General features: G+C 36.6%; 4 protein-coding genes across 4 annotated transcripts; 2 read left to right on the top strand and 2 right to left on the bottom strand.

The window, feature by feature from the left end:
• Positions 1-51: 51 nt before the first annotated feature.
• Positions 52-2,164, bottom strand: LOC106141725 (uncharacterized). The gene is made up of 5 exons (XM_060946914.1): positions 2,024-2,164; positions 1,210-1,941; positions 914-1,000; positions 534-661; positions 52-436 (listed from the first exon to the last, which is right to left on the bottom strand). The coding sequence occupies exons 1-5, from the start codon at positions 2,043-2,045 to the stop codon at positions 110-112; spliced, it is 1,296 nt and encodes a 431-aa protein (XP_060802897.1). The 5' UTR covers positions 2,046-2,164; the 3' UTR covers positions 52-109.
• A 389-nt stretch (positions 2,165-2,553) lies between these two features.
• LOC106142445 (cilia- and flagella-associated protein 276) lies at positions 2,554-7,734 on the bottom strand. Its single transcript, XM_013344193.2, has 3 exons — positions 7,553-7,734; positions 3,720-3,888; positions 2,554-3,010 (listed from the first exon to the last, which is right to left on the bottom strand). Exons 1-3 carry the CDS (start codon positions 7,732-7,734, stop codon positions 2,870-2,872), a joined length of 492 nt encoding a protein of 163 aa, XP_013199647.1. The 3' UTR covers positions 2,554-2,869.
• Positions 7,735-9,473: 1,739 nt separating this feature from the next.
• On the top strand, positions 9,474-15,411 carry LOC132902350 (uncharacterized). The gene is made up of 9 exons (XM_060947028.1): positions 9,474-9,530; positions 10,003-10,140; positions 10,478-10,549; positions 10,696-10,776; positions 10,914-11,040; positions 11,341-11,527; positions 11,793-11,966; positions 12,138-12,210; positions 15,086-15,411. Exons 1-9 carry the CDS (start codon positions 9,474-9,476, stop codon positions 15,248-15,250), a joined length of 1,074 nt encoding a protein of 357 aa, XP_060803011.1. The 3' UTR covers positions 15,251-15,411.
• On the top strand, positions 12,563-14,707 carry LOC106141714 (NADH-ubiquinone oxidoreductase 75 kDa subunit, mitochondrial-like). Its single transcript, XM_013343351.1, has one exon. The coding sequence runs from the start codon at positions 12,563-12,565 to the stop codon at positions 14,705-14,707; it is 2,145 nt and encodes a 714-aa protein (XP_013198805.1).
• Positions 15,412-15,978: the final 567 nt, after the last annotated feature.

Here is a 15,978-nt window from a genome sequence, read left to right as displayed (position 1 = left end):
TTTCATTTTAAGCTCAAAAGGGACAGGTAAAAGAAACACCACATGGACGTGTATAATATGTATAATAAACAAGTGTACAAAAATAACTATAAACATGTCAAAAACAAATTCACGAGCGATTCATGTCTGCCAGCAAACCGTCTAAGTATTTAGTTACTTTAAGCATTGGGTTTTTCTTAAACTTTAAACAACATGGGCAGTGGCATTTTTTCGTAGACTGCTCGCTAAGAAAGTCTGATGGCCATAAAGTAGAGCGAGTATTGTTGCTGTGATCTATGGTCTTTTTCCCGGCAACTCTGGGCAACGGTTCGCTAGTTATTCTTTTTTTGAAATTAGGTTCACAATATCTTGAAAGTTTTTCCGAATTATATTTTCTTCTGTAACATTGTGATTTGCATACAGGGATTTTTCTAAGTTTTTTGTGTTGTGGGCAGGGCTGTAAAAAAACAATTAAGTGTTATCTTGTCTAATGTCACGTGGCTTGTAAATTGTGAATACACACTTTATGGTTTAGAGAAAAAGCTTGATCTCACCTCAAAATTTGTTCTTTTCATGTCGTCAATTTTAAATTTTCTTTTATCATTTTTGTAACAGAATATTGAAGATCCAGTTTCATCATTATATAACTTTATCGGACAAACGTAGGGCTGCAAAATATCACCTAAAATTATATCTTCAGAGTCAGTTTATGAAAACACTGTGTGTGGATTTTTATTCTTAAAAAACGAAACTCTGTAAGAAACTCCTGAAACTTATTTGAACAAGATACCAAACGAATAAATGATGGGTAACCTAGTTTTATAGAATATCAAGGACAGCTATTAGTACCCGCAGAACTGTTCCACAAACTGAAAAGAAACAAGATCTTACTGCTGGCCACTACACCAAATTTTATATTGTTTCCATAACTCACACATTCTGTTGATGCCCCGGCGAAGTACGTCGCAGGCAAGGACTGCAGTCAGAAATTGTGAGCTGTAGTCGCAGTAACAGTTTCCACCTGTAACAAATATAATGGCAATGATGATATAAAAAGAGGCGTATAAAAACTAAAATACGAACTTAAATGTTGCTGATATGTACTTATACTTACTCTATGAGAAAACATGTTAATGGAAAATATCAATACGTTTGAAGTGTTATTATAATGTACTGTATTTCTAAGGCAGCATATTGAATAATACCTAGTAGATAGTTTTAAGAAGTTACCGTGATTTAGTTTGATGACTTGATAGGCGAAGCTAACTAACTTCATCCAAGCAGCGATTAAATTATTGTTATCATAAAAAGTATCACTGATGCTCTCTTTCGGAGTGATAATGGCTTGTATTTCTTCTCTTTCATAGTTGGTGAGCTCACTTTCTTTCTCGGAAAGTTGATCGAGTTCGCAGAACTCGCCAAATTCCTCCAAACACTGGACGTTTTCTTTGGCCGCTTCCAGTTGTAGCGTGATGTTTTCAGCAATGCCGTGTTTGACAAATTCCAGCTCTTCTTTAATCTCGTCAATGATATTTTCACTTTCTTTCAAATTCTCAACAACACTAGCGATGCTATCAAAATCGGTCATGCTTTTGAACTCGCCACTCGGATGTTCAATTTGGGAATCATTCTGGCTCAGTTCTTCGCTTTGGTCGTTGTCCGGTTCATCTTCTAATTGGTAACAGCTTTCTAGAAAATCATCGTTGCTGTCGCTCAGTGAAGACCGCGTGTGCGCACTTTTTACGCTGCATGCGTTTTGCAAATCGGAACGACTGTTCTCGCTCTGGTCGTAGAGCGAGCGCCGTGCTTTGCGTTCGCTTAGTTCTCTGCGCAAGATCTTCTCCTGATAATACTTGTTCTTCAGTTTCTTTGCGGCCTCTAGTTGATTGCACTCCAGTGATTTGAACTGCTCGTACAGATACCAGGACCTTACTCTGTTAGTCTTCTTTTTTGTTTTAAAATCTGCGTAAAGAAAACTTGCGTTATTCATAAACTGTAATAATAGTATGTATGTGGTACATACACGACATTAAAAAAACCTTACCGATGGAATCCAAGAACTCCATTCAAAACTACTTCTTAAAAGTTTATAAATAGGTTCATAGAATATTTCAATACTTAATTTACATAATTATTTTCTATTACCAAAGTATTTCTATTTTATTTGCTTGACGCATAATGCACCGCATTGTATCTTTCTGTCAAAAAAGAACCTCAATTAGGAAGATTTATAAAGTAAATAATTTTGTTTTTAATATACTGGCCAGTCTTACGAATGACATTTTCATTTATAAAAAGTGCTTAAAAATAGGACCTGGGCGTAGAACCTGATGCATATAATGGAACAGAGGGAAAATTTCTATAATGGAACTATCTTTCCACATAGGTGGTTGATGAAGAAATTTATGTCGTAAATTTTGCTGTTGTTTTAGCCGGAAATAAAACAGGAACTAGGTAAATAACAATAAAACACATTTTATTATAATATATTATTTTCACAGGACAAAGATTCTAATGAATACTCTTGACATTTCAAGTTTGTACAATATATACATACATATCACTTGTTGTAGTATCATTATTGAATTACCTATCTAATATCCTTGTAGACTATTTTAATACAAACAAGTAAATATATTATATTTTTTAGTTTTAAATGAGTTTTCGGACAGATATTGGCAAACTAAAAGAGTATTTACAAAAGATGAGAATGTTTTGTCCGTACTATCAGGACAATTATTTGTTTTAATTTCATACAGACCACAGCACGTTAATATATAAGTAATGCATTTATTTCAAAGCAGTCTGAACGTATTTTGACAAAATCCTGTTAAAATTTTTGGCTGAATGGTAGTCTCTTAGCCTTATAAAATAAAGAGTATTTGCAAAACTAATAGAAGAAGATGGCGCCGCCTGCCGGCTGTCTGCTGTAACCGGGGTTGGTCTGCGAGGAGTGCACTCCTGAGTTCATCAGCTTGACGCTGAATGGAGACTTGTGTTCCTTGATACCACCACGCTTCATTGGATGCCCCTGGAATTTATGGAATAGAAATGAATACAAATGCCATGAAAAGAAAATTCTTTAAAATAAAAAATTGGAGACATGTCGTACTTTAACAGCTCTTTCGTGATAACTGCTTTGGCTTGTTGCTTTAAGTAATGATGCTTTGTCGCTTTGAATATTTTGTAAATGCTGCTTTATGATAACATTGGCTCATTGATTACTATATATACAGCATCATGCTTGTTATTAATTAGAGTAAGGGTGTGGTGGGTGAAGCGAAATTAACGACCAACTACTTGGCTTGTTGTTTTTTATTATTAGTTATTACGTCTGTTTGTTGCTTTCCTAATCTATTATATGTTTTGAAATATCTGCATATACATACATATAATCACGTCTTTACCCCTTGCGGGGTAGACAGAGCCAACAGTCTTGCAAAGACCGACAGGCCACGTTCAGCTATTTGGCTTAAAGATAGAATTGAGATTCAAATAGTGACAGGTTGCTAGCCCATCGCCTAAAAAAGAATCCCAAGTTTGTAAGCCTATCCCTTAGTCGCCTTTTACGACATCCATGGGAAAGAGATGGAGTGGTCCTATTCTTTTTTGTATTGGTGCCGACTCGACTCGTATAATGGGAAGGTTAGCAGAGTCATAGGCAGTGGTGGGATAGAAAGGTAGGTTTCTTGCTTTTTTTATGCTTCAGTTAAAAGGAGGCAACGCAATTAAGTACCTACCTGAGGAATGGCAGCCGGCGGAATCTTATCCAGGGTGTTTCTGAGTCGGCGCCACGTGTCGTGACCCTGCGTCTCCGGCTGGATGTACAGGTCCTCTTTGTCGGCAAACTTCTCCGTCGACTGGTTGTAGCAAGCGGCCAATACGAGGTCGAGGCTGTCTTCAGGTAATCTGCAGATATTATACAGTTAATATTTTAGTTTTTATGAACTTGTAGACCTACAATTTCGCCCGGATATTTCAGGATTTTTCTTCGAAGACTCCATGTTGCGTTACGGAAGAAAACAAGTACTTTTAGCAATTACCTAATTGTTCACTCCATCTTTTTTGTCTAGAAAATAAGATTAAAGGACTAAAGCACTAACAGTCAAAATATAAAACTCTGTTTTAGATTGGTGACTGTAAAACTGTGTCAAATCTTTTCACGGCATGTAAATATTATTTTCATGCTATCGGGATCACGACCAAGGTAAAGCCAACGGCTTGTCTTTATGAAAGAGAGAATGCGTAAAATATAAAAATATGTCATTTGAATATATGTTAAGTCATAAAAGCATACCTGAAGACCCCTGGGATATGTTATAGTCCAAGATCCCAGAGCCGTAAGACACAACTTATTTTCTAAAGAATGGATCTTTCGATTCTCAGTAGTCTTTCATGTACTTTTAATACCTGCATGTTTGTGAGACTTGCCCGGTGACACCTGCGCAGGTACCAGGCGAGAAAGGTAACTAAAAATCACAGTTACTTAACTTAAATTTTTATGACTGATTTTTATATATATTTTATAGACTATTACTCTGAAGTCATATCAGAGAAGTCAGACGCTTTCCATGCGCCAGAACTTTTGTCAGACGCTTTAAAGCTCTATCAAAAAAAAATTAACTTAATTTATTTTTAAATGTCTGACTTTTATATATGTTATTCAGATAACTATTACAAAGTTGTATTAAATCAGTCAGACAGTTTGTAATGACCAAACACCCCTTAAACACAAGAATTACTCAGCTTTGAGTATGAGCGCGATAGCACAATGCGCATGCGCGTCAGAGTAAAATATCTAATATTTGAAAAGTACTTACTGTTTTCAATTTCATATTTTTGCATATCTATTCAAATACGATGAAATTTATAATTAAAATAATTATTAATCATTTTTAAAATAATATAATATATTGCATATAAATAGGGGAAAATGAATTTTTTTGTAGCAATAGCCTTTCAAAAAGAATGATTTTTATTTTATTTAAAAAAATATATCTATTATAATAATTTCAATAAAAAAATAATTAATTATGATTGATCAATTGAATAATTATTTTATTGTCTCTTTATCATCTTCATCATCAAAATAATCATTTGAATTTTCATCATTTATTAAATCTCTATACTGTCCACTCAAGTCATCGTCCTCATCATCAGTTAGATTGTCGTTGCTGGCAGAATTTTCCGTAAAAATAAAATCATAAACAATTAAAAAATAGTATAGTAATAGTAAACCTATAACATATAAATATAAGTGAAAGGCGACTAAGGGATAGGCTTACAAACTTGGGATTCTTTTTTAGGCGATGGGCGAGCAACCTATCACTATTTGAATCTCAATTCTATCATTAAGCCAAATAGCTGAACGTGGCCATTTAGTCTTTTCAAGGCTGTTGGCTCTGTCTACCCCGCAAGGGATATAGACGTGACCATATGTATGTAGTCTACTTTAATTCGACACAACCGCAACGGCTTCGATGGTCCAGTGGTTAGCGCGTGAGACTGTGAAGTTGGCGGTCCGAGTTCGAGTCCCAATAATAACAAGATATATATTAATTTTTATTAAAAATATTTTTTTTTGTGTTGTTTGAGTATTTATTAAAAAAACTGAAAATCAAAATACTACATATAATCATACGGTAAAAATATTTTGTCTGTACATTTAATATTTTGACTGAAACAAATAGAGAATTTTTTTTTCATTTTTTGTCTGTCTGTCTGTATCAGACTGCATGATTAAGATTCAACTCGAACTTTACGCGGACGACGTCGCGGGCAACAGCTAGTATGCAATATATTATATTATTTTAAAAATGATAAATTATTATGTAGTGTGTTATTATGTATGACAGAGTTGAGAGGAATGAATTGTGGTCAGCACTTTCTATGCATGGGGTGAGCAGTCTCTTAATACGAGCACTGAAATCCTTATATGAGGATTCGAGTGCTTGTGTCAGGATAAACGGAGCGCACACTGAGTGGTTTAAGATTGAGAAAGGCGTTAGGCAAGGATGTGTTGCGTCACCGTGGCTGTTCAACCTATTTATGGATAGCTGTTTGACAGATTTGAAAGAGTCTAAAAGTGGATTAAGGATGAATGAGTTACTCGTCAAATGTCTGCTCTATGCCGACGATCAGGTTATACTGGCGTCATCAGCGGAGGAGTTACAGGAGATGGTAAACTGTATGCATGAAGCTTTAAAAGAGAAAGGAATGAAAGTGAACGTAAGTAAAACTAAAACACTGGTTTTTGAAATGGAGAAAGAAATGACAGCATGTAATATTTTGATTGGAGGAGAAAAAGTGGAGCAAGTGAAAGAGTTTGTATATCTAGGATCAAAGTTTACATCAGATGGCAAGTATGATAGTGATATTGAAAGGAGAGTGAACGCGGGGAACATGGTGAATGGAGCTTTGCATGCCTTTATGAGCAGTCAGAAACTATCCAAAAAGGCTCGACTGGCTGTGCACAGGGGCGTGTTGGTCCCGACATTAATGTATGGGAGTGAAAGTTGGGTATGGCAAAAGAAGCATGAAAGCAGAATAAATGCAGTGGAAATGAGAGCGTTAAGGAGTATGATGGGTGTGAAATTGAGTGACAGGATAAGGAACAGCGTGATAAGGGAATGTTGTGATGTGAAAGAAGATGTAGTTACAGGAATAGAAAAGGGTATGTTAAGATGGTTCGGTCATGTGGAGAGGATGAATGAAAGCAGGTTGACTAAGCAGATATACAAGGAGAGTGTGGAGGGAAAGGTCGGAGTGGGAAGACCTAGACGAACGTATCTTGATCAAATTAAGGACGTCCTGGTAAAGGGTCAGGTCAAAAGTACCCGAAACCGCCGAGCTTGTATGAAGAGAGTTATGAATGTGGACGAAGCGAAAGAAGTATGCAGAGATCGTGGCAAGTGGAAAGAGGTAGTCTCTGCCTACCCCTCCGGGAAAGAGGCGTGATTTTATGTATGTATGTATGTATGTGTATAAATTATTATTTTAATTATAAATTTCATCGTATTTGAATATGAAAAATATGAAATTGAAAACAGTAAGTACTTTTCAAATATTAGATATTTTACTCTGACGCGCATGCGCATTGTGCTATCGCGCTCATACTCAAAGCTGAGTAATTCTTGTGTTTAAGGGGTGTTTGGTCATTACAAACTGTCTGACTGATTTAATACAACTTTGTAATAGTTATCTGAATAACATATATAAAAGTCAGACATTTAAAAATAAATTAAGTTAATTTTTTTTTGATAGAGCTTTAAAGCGTCTGACAAAAGTTCTGGCGCATGGAAAGCGTCTGACTTCTCTGATATGACTTCAGAGTAATAGTCTATAAAATATATATAAAAATCAGTCATAAAAATTTAAGTTAAGTAACTGTGATTTTTAGTTACCTTTCTCGCCTGGTACCTGCGCAGATGTCACCGGGCAAGTCTCACAAACATGCAGGTATTAAAAGTACATGAAAGACTACTGAGAATCGAAAGATCCATTCTTTAGAAAATAAGTTGTGTCTTACGGCTCTGGGATCTTACTCTATTACAAAAATTAGTTAATAACTTACTGAAATGGGTGGTAGAAATGTAATCTTCTGACACTGGCAAGTGTGTGGTGGGAAAACAGCCTGGATCCCGCGGGGACACCGTGCTTCTCCTTGGTCGAGAGAACTATTTCCTGGGTGAGAATACCCTCTTTCCTCAAATCGGGTAAAAGTTTCTTGTTCCTAACTTGTTTTACTCCAGCCATTTTTCACTGAAGATTTCTTGAAATATTATAAATTTTAATAAAGTTTACTCAAATTTCGCCCCCTAACATTACGAGCTACGTGACAAAGAAAATAAACAACTTCGCTTCCTTAGCAACGGGTAATCACAACAGCAAATAGACTATAGGTTTGGAACACGTGCGTGCGTCAATTTGTATATTTCTACTAGTTTTTTACCGCAGCTTTTCCCGCGCAAATTTAGCGCCATTTATAAACGAATGCAGGCTTTTCGTAAAATCAGTGCATTCATATCAGTGCAGGTTTTACCATAATTCCATATACCTAGGTTATGTTGTCTTCCAAAGATTGTAGTTGTCTGACGGGAGTCGCTTCGAGTTGAAATCTCCCACCCAATCGAAGATCATAGTAAAAATGCGCCTCTCCAGTAAGGTGAGGATGTTACCGGGATGAACTTTAGGTGGAAGAAGCCTTAGATCATTTAAGGCTCTTACCGTGAGGGAAAACCCTGATTAAACTCAATAAAAAATTATCACACTGGATGCAGGACAGGAGTAGGTACATGGCGTTCATAAACAGAAAGGAGATGAAACCTGCTAGTTTTACTTTGGGTGACAACAATGGAATAGTAAGGCAACTGAAAGTGTAACCTTGATTCAAGCTGGTATGTTTCTAATGACACAGGTCAAACAGGAAGCATTCTTGGATCGTTGTAAAAAACAAACGGTTTGCTCTTCCCCGTGAAAGATTCAACGGAGATAGTCAAAGATCCAGGTTTATCCCAAAATGTTTGTTCTTAATCATGATCGGACAGGGATAGATCCCGGACATCTGTTATAAAAAGGCAATTATATTAAGCCCACAAAGGCTGAGAATGAGAATTACTTAAAACAATTCTGAAATGCCTACAACTGTTACACTAGAACAGCCTTTTTGTTATGTGGGCTGTAGTTGTCACATCGAGGATACTACAAATTATATCAGAATTATTAACAGTGCTGACGTTAATATGCAGTGCAACTACAACTTTTAATATCGTGTTATGTATCATACCATGCGAAATTAGTTTTTGATGACGTGTGGTGATAACTAATTGTCTAGTGAAACATGAACGTACTAAAAAATGAGAGGCATTATAGAAGGGATTTTGGATAAGAAATTTTTTTTTCTATCTGCTGGGTCATGGGGCAGTTTATGAGTAAATCCGACTTTAAGTTATTGCTAATAACACAGCGACTTGCCGCTTTTATACTTAATTAGATATCTTATATCCTCCATTGCAAATGATTTTTTTTTACAACTATGTAACTGTGTAAATTTCTATGCAATAAAGATATTACAAACAAACAAACAAACCTTGTACCGATTAATAAATAGGGCATATCCCGGGATCTTCCACAGGAAGGCGCAACTGGGACAAATATCAGGAAGATGATGAAATACTACGTATATCTTCACTTCTATTTTCCATAGGGGTAGACACAGACACCACAGAGTTAATAAATACTTCATATTATTACACAAAATTTAAGAACACATTAACTGCCATATCCATAACCTTAAACTTAATCCTGAAGCCGAGTGTAAATAGCTATGACCGCGGTGCCGCCGCGCGCTTAGCTCTTATTGTTTGTTATAAGCGGTTCTATTTATTTGCAAACGATGAGCGAAATTCGTAGTAACCTTGGCTTACATTGGTTTATAAGGGGTGGCATTTAACGGAGCTGTTTTTATAAGTTTGTTCGAGTGAGGGTACGGTCCAATGGGCTGCATGGCGAGCTCACAGCGGATTGATGTATCCAGGGCTCCTACGGTCAGTGTTATCCATACTTCCGCAAAACTTTAATATCTACTTGTAGCTTTTTATACCACCTATCTTATTAATTCTATTCAATTTCCTTGTAGCTTTGTTCTTGTGTTGACAATGAGGTGGACACAACTTTTCTCACAATCTCTCATAATTTCCCCTAGTTAATAGGGACTGGCGTAATTCGATTGCTGTATTGGCAATTAATAAAAAGTGATAATTATAACTAGTAACAATAATTTTCAATAGTTATAAATTTAGTATCTATTAGTTTAAATACCAGGACCCCCAACTACATAGCGATTTCTTTTTTATTATTTTTTTTTATCTAATACTCCGTCTTAGAGCATTATTCAAAATCTTACGCGATATAAATCAAACTGTTCAAATCATTGGCAATTCTCAATCAAGTGATTTTAGATTGGATTATAAAGTCATCCACATAAGTTAAGCCGTGACAAATTTCCAGCATCCTCACATACAGTCATGGCAAGACGCACGGAAGGGGGAGACCATAGTATCAGCCATCGTGAGGTTAGATGATGAAATAGCCAAGAGTGAGAAGCCACACCCCCTGGCCAGGCTGGCCGTGGTCACCGCCGAGATGGAGAGCATACAGCAGGTAAAAGTTGCTAAATAACAAAATTTTGTAAGGAATTTCCAAAAAAAAAATATTAATATGGTATGTAAATGCCAATATTTTAGAGTAATTAAGAAAATATTTGATGAAAAACTATGTAAGTACGCAATAATAAAAAAAACAAAACCTGCCTCCGTAGCATGGTACGCACGACGCTAGTTTTTAAAAACGTTATGACGTGAAAAGGGACAGCGATAGTTTTTCGCGCGATAAAAACGGCATCGCGTGTGCCACACAAAGGGGCTGGTTCTGGAATTTAAGTGTTTAATTCATCAGCCTTTTAGTTTGCTTACGGCTATCAATTCTTTTACTCTTCCAGGAAATCAACACATTTGAAGAAACAACGAGACCCATGGTAACTCAAGAATCATATGCCAAAACTATTCATCAAGTGAGTATCATAATAGGTTATTATCCAAAGTTGACCTAGATTGAGACCTAAAGGTCTCAATCTAGGTCAACTAAACACAAATAATAAGTTTTGGAACTTTTCATAATTGTTCAAGCTTGGATGTGAAAAGATGCTATTTATTTCAGTTGTTCGTAAGTTTGGACTTGTACAGGCGCCCGTTGTTGGCTTCGGAAAATGAAGACTTTGTCGCGAATGTTAATCGTAAGGTAAGTGTCACGTCTTTTTACCACACAATTCATTATGATTTGTTGTATTAAAATTAAAGTTTAGCAGGAGTTTTACATATACATATATAGATGATATCAACCACTCTAACCCAATGATCGACTGACTTTGATTGAAGGAAATGCGTCGTTTGGAGTTGTGCTGGCTTCAGACCAGGCAGAGCGAGCTACAATCCGAGCGTAGGATCTTACACGCACAAATTCTTCGTACGAGGTCGCTGTATGCACAGCTGCAGCAATTAATGGGTAAATGACATGATTACCTAACCTTTGAAATATCTTATAAAAACGCATTCTTCGATTTAGTTGATAAGATATGGTTGGTTTTTCTCCTTGGTTTTAACAGATATTAATATCGTAGGTACGTAGATTAGTTTTAAAGAAGACCTGCAGAAAGAGAACGACACAAATATTAAATAAAAAAGGTGCTCTATGAAATATCAGTGCACTTTTTCTCAATTAATGTTTTGCTTAGGGAAAAGTTAAAGTTTCAAGTCCACAAAGTTATTCTTTAGCCAATTAACTAGGTACTTCTTGACTATGCAGACACACTATGGGGCTTCAATTCTCGTCCGGGGACTCCGCTAGAAGGCGAGCTGTCCCGGGCGCGCGGTCTGCGGGACGCCCTCGCTTCAGTCAGCGCACGATTGCGCGCCGCCGCGGAGTACGCGCATGCCGCTGTTCGTTTATTGGACGACGCCTTGCCGGCTTGGAAGATGACTTCGGTGGGCAAGTTAGTATCATCAGCAATCCACTGCTGGATAAAGGCTCCATAATGCTGTTATTCTCGTGTCAAAGTTTTCAGTCAGATTTGTTCAACCCGATTAAGACCTAAGTTGTGATATTAATTGGTAGTAGGTTTTACAAACTTCAGTCTTCAATAAAAACTTTTGTCCAGAACAGAATGGTCTAAAAGATTATGTGTATCATGTTCAATAGAACATAATTCTAATTTTTGAAAGTTTAAATCTATTTATATGAAGGGTATTTTCAACTAGGAGTGGTTGGGAGCGCACTACAGCGTGTGCCGACGCCTGCCGCTTTTTGGTCCAGGCACGCTGTCTGGAGCGAGGAGCTAGAAGAGTACTGGCCGCCCCGGCGGCGCCCAGGGCCGCTAGGACCCTGAGATTAGCCCTGGATTATGCCTTTACAGATGCCCTACACGACCATAAGTGAGTCGTCTTTTAGTAACATTATAAAATTTCTTTAAATTCTCTTCAAGTTATTTCTAGCAAATACATTTTTACATTATTAGCTAGCTTTCCATTAATTTTAGTATTTCGAGCAGTTTTGTCACCAACTACTACTATCTTATAAGAATTAAGATATTTATTTGTTACCAGGTATCAGAGAGCCACTGAAATATTCATTCAATTTAAAGAAGCATTGGTTCAGCTAATTGATTCTATTCACAAAGTAAGTAGACTTTATTGATGAGTAATTTATTGATTTACCGATTTCTTTTAAATTTTATACATAAGTATATCTTACAAATCTAAAACTGCTAATAATAAACTATCGTTGTTTCGTTTTTTATTATGATGTGCAACGGGACAGAGATAGTTTATCGCGCGATAAAAATGGCGTCGCGCGTGCCATGCCAGCCCCGCTGACTGCGACAAGCACAGGGTTTTTGGAAGATTTCAAATTAAAATAAAGGTTACGTACTTTAATCAGTAAGCCTATTTGGAAAGTTTCAGTATGACATTGTCAATATTGTAAAACAGCATCTATCATAATCAATGAATCAAAACATTATATAACAATCATGTTTAGAGTTTTAAATAAAATTTTGAATTCCACTAACGCGATACGGTATGCCCAAAAAAGATATCAGTCGGGATCGGGAAATGTTGATGTTTTTATCAACGGCAAGCCTGTCTCCGTGCCCAGCTATTTTACCATCATGCAAGCCGTACGGCACGAGAAAGTATTGATACCCTCCTTTTGCTACCACGAAAGACTGTCTATCAGCGGGAACTGCAGAATGTGTCTCGTCGAAGTCGAGGGCATGTGGAAACCACAAATTGCATGCGGTGTGCCAATAGCCAAAGGCATGAAAATATGGACCAATTCAGAAATGTGCATGAAGGCACAGGAGTCTGTTTTAGAATTTCTTTTGATTAACCACCCTTTAGACTGTCCTATATGTGATCAAGGAGGGGAATGTGACCTTCAGGACTTAACTATGAAATTTGGAAATGATCGGTCGAGATTCACTGATGTGCATTTTGAAGGAAAAAGAGCTGTGGAAGATAAAAATTTAGGTCCGTTGATACGAGCTGAAATGACTCGCTGTATACATTGTACTAGGTGCATAAGATTTGGTTCCCAAGTTTGTGGCTTGGACATATTGGGCACTTCTGGCCGTGGTGTTGATATGCTCGTTGGTACTTACGTAGACAAAATGTTCCTTTCGGAACTTTCAGGGAACATCATCGATCTGTGTCCAGTTGGGTCTTTAACAGCTATACCGTACATGTTTAAAGCTCGTCCTTGGGAAGTAACTAGGACTAATTCTATTGATGTTACTGATGCGACAGGAACAAATATTGTATTGAATACTCGTTATAACAGATTACTACGGGTTTTGCCACGAGAACACGATGAAATTAATCAAGAATGGCTTTCCGATAAAGGTAGATGGGCTATAGATTCGCTTGAAATTCAAAGATTAGTTAGCCCAATGGTAAAATACAAAGGTTGTCTATGTGGAACAGATTGGCATAATGCACTAAAAGCAGCCGCATGTTTGATTTGTTCAGTTTGTCCACATGAAATAATGGCGGTGGTTGGGCCTCACACCAATGTGGAAACCGCGGTAGTCGCTAAAGATTATCTGAACATGTTATGTTCTGAGCATACTTACACAGAACGCGGTATGTACTATGGATTATCTGGACCAGATATCAGAGCTGGCTATTCACTAAACATAAATATGAGAGATATCGCATTAGCAGATAAAATATTGCTGATTGGTACTAACCCACGGTTTGAAGCTCCCGTTCTTAATGCTAGAATTCGCCAAGCGTATATGTTCAATGAATGTGACATTTACGTTATTGGGCCAAAGTGTGAATATAATTACTATGTTAATTATTTGGGAGACGATATTGGTGCAATATCAAAGGCGGCAACAATAATTCAAAGCGCTAAGCGACCACTAGTATTTGTAGGTATTTCTCAACTTGAAACCGAACATGCCTCAAAAATTATGGGTGACTTATATAAAATAGCGAAAAAACCGGCTGATCTTAAAGACGTTGACTGGAATGTAGTTAATTTTTTGACAAGAGAGGCAAGTTTTGCGGGTGCTCTTGAGGCTGGTTGGAAACCGGGTGCTTTGGGAGCAATTGCAGCGTGTCCACCGAAAGTATTGATATCCTTGGGAGCAGATGAAATATTCTACAAATGGACCCCACCTCAAGACTGTTCTGTAATCTATATAGGGTTTCAGGGAGACCGTGGCGCTCAGAATGCGTCTATTGTTCTTCCTGGTAGTGCCTACTCTGAGGCAGGCGGAGTGTATTTGAACATGGAAGGAAGATCTCAGTTTGCTTACCCCGCCGTCACTCCACCTGGAGACGCACGCGTTGATTGGAAGATAATTCGTGCTCTCGCAGAATATACAGGCCTCTGCATTAATTACGACGATCATTTTTCTTTGTGTCAAAGATTGGCGCAAATAAGTCCAAATTTTGTAGAAATTGGTCCATATCAGAAAAAAATATTTACATCTCTACCAGCACAACTCGTATACGATAAAAAAGGTCAAGGTGGCAAGTTGGATGTCGATATGAAAACTTTAAGTGATTATTATTGTTCAGACGTTTTTACCTATAATTCTCCAACAATGATAAAAGCGCAAAAGGCCGCTATTGACTTTGTTAAATCGGCTTATGCTGCCATGTAATATCAGTTCGTGTATTGAAAAAACTTATATAAATCTTTACTACCTATTTATTTAATAAAGTTAGTTTGTTCTATGTGGTTAAGTATTTTCTGGCGATGTTTTTCATTATATTAAAAGTAAAAGAAAAGAAGACTGTTGGCTTTGTATACTCCGCAAGGGATATAGACTTGATTTAAAATCGTTATCGTAAGGAATTGTAATCAGTTCAGTTATTTGTATTACTATTGCATTGAAATTTCTCCTCGTATATTATCATTGGCTTATATTACCAATGAATCCATTCATCCATGTTTAATTTTTTTTTTATAATACCAATTTTTTTTAAATAAAAACAATTTTAAACTTTACTCGTACTCTAATGAAACCATTGGTATATAGGTGCTATTGAATAACCTGGAGAACCTGTCAGTGGCCGAGTCCGAGGTGCTGAAGTACCAACAAGAGCTGCGAGCGACGCGGGTCAACGCGATCGTGCAGAAGGGACTCGGGGACTTGAAGTATGAATCCAAGACGCTCAATAATTTGAAAACGCAAGTCAAATGAAGAAACAATATCACCAACAAATAAATAATTCTTTTGAAGGTCCAGAAATAACTCTACTTAAACTTGTTATCGGATGTTCGTCCGTAGTGTTTGAATTATAAACTAAGGTTTTGGTCTAGATAGGTGAAACTTTGCACAAAAGGTAGTGACTAGACAGTTTCACGTTGGCAGACATTTCAAAGAATGAAGATGTATATGAAAATACTAAGAATTACCTATCACAAATTATCAAGACTTTGTTTCATTAATTCCGGTAAATAAATTTCCAGTGTGACTGTAGATTTCATCATAGATATTCATTTAGAAATAGACCTAATTAATCATGGAGTTTTGTGAAATAATAACGCAAAAGTATAAAAACACAATCAAATTTATTAAATATCAAATATTGTATTGTCTAACACGATTCCTTAACTATCATGTTTCACATCAATATCTTTCCATGGCATAATTATATTACGGTTACAAATACATTTTAAGGATAAAGTATAGATGCCTATAGTTCAACAGATAGATGTTTAGAACACAGAGAAGATTGTTGCAATGCAATTAACATACTTTAATATTGTCAAGAAGGAACCAGAAGTAGCTAAATAAGAAAGTACTTGTAAGTATTCAGTAAATATAAGTTATTTGATTATAATTAATAGTGATAATGATTAAAGCATTGAATTCAAGGTTGAAACGGAAAATATAGATGAAAAAGAAGAATGACGTTATGTAGAACA

Source organism: Amyelois transitella, chromosome 12, assembly GCF_032362555.1.
Source record: "Amyelois transitella isolate CPQ chromosome 12, ilAmyTran1.1, whole genome shotgun sequence".
NCBI lineage: Eukaryota > Metazoa > Arthropoda > Insecta > Lepidoptera > Pyralidae > Amyelois > Amyelois transitella.
Note: the sequence above shows the minus strand (reverse complement) of the source record. Positions and strands in the feature narration are given on the sequence as shown.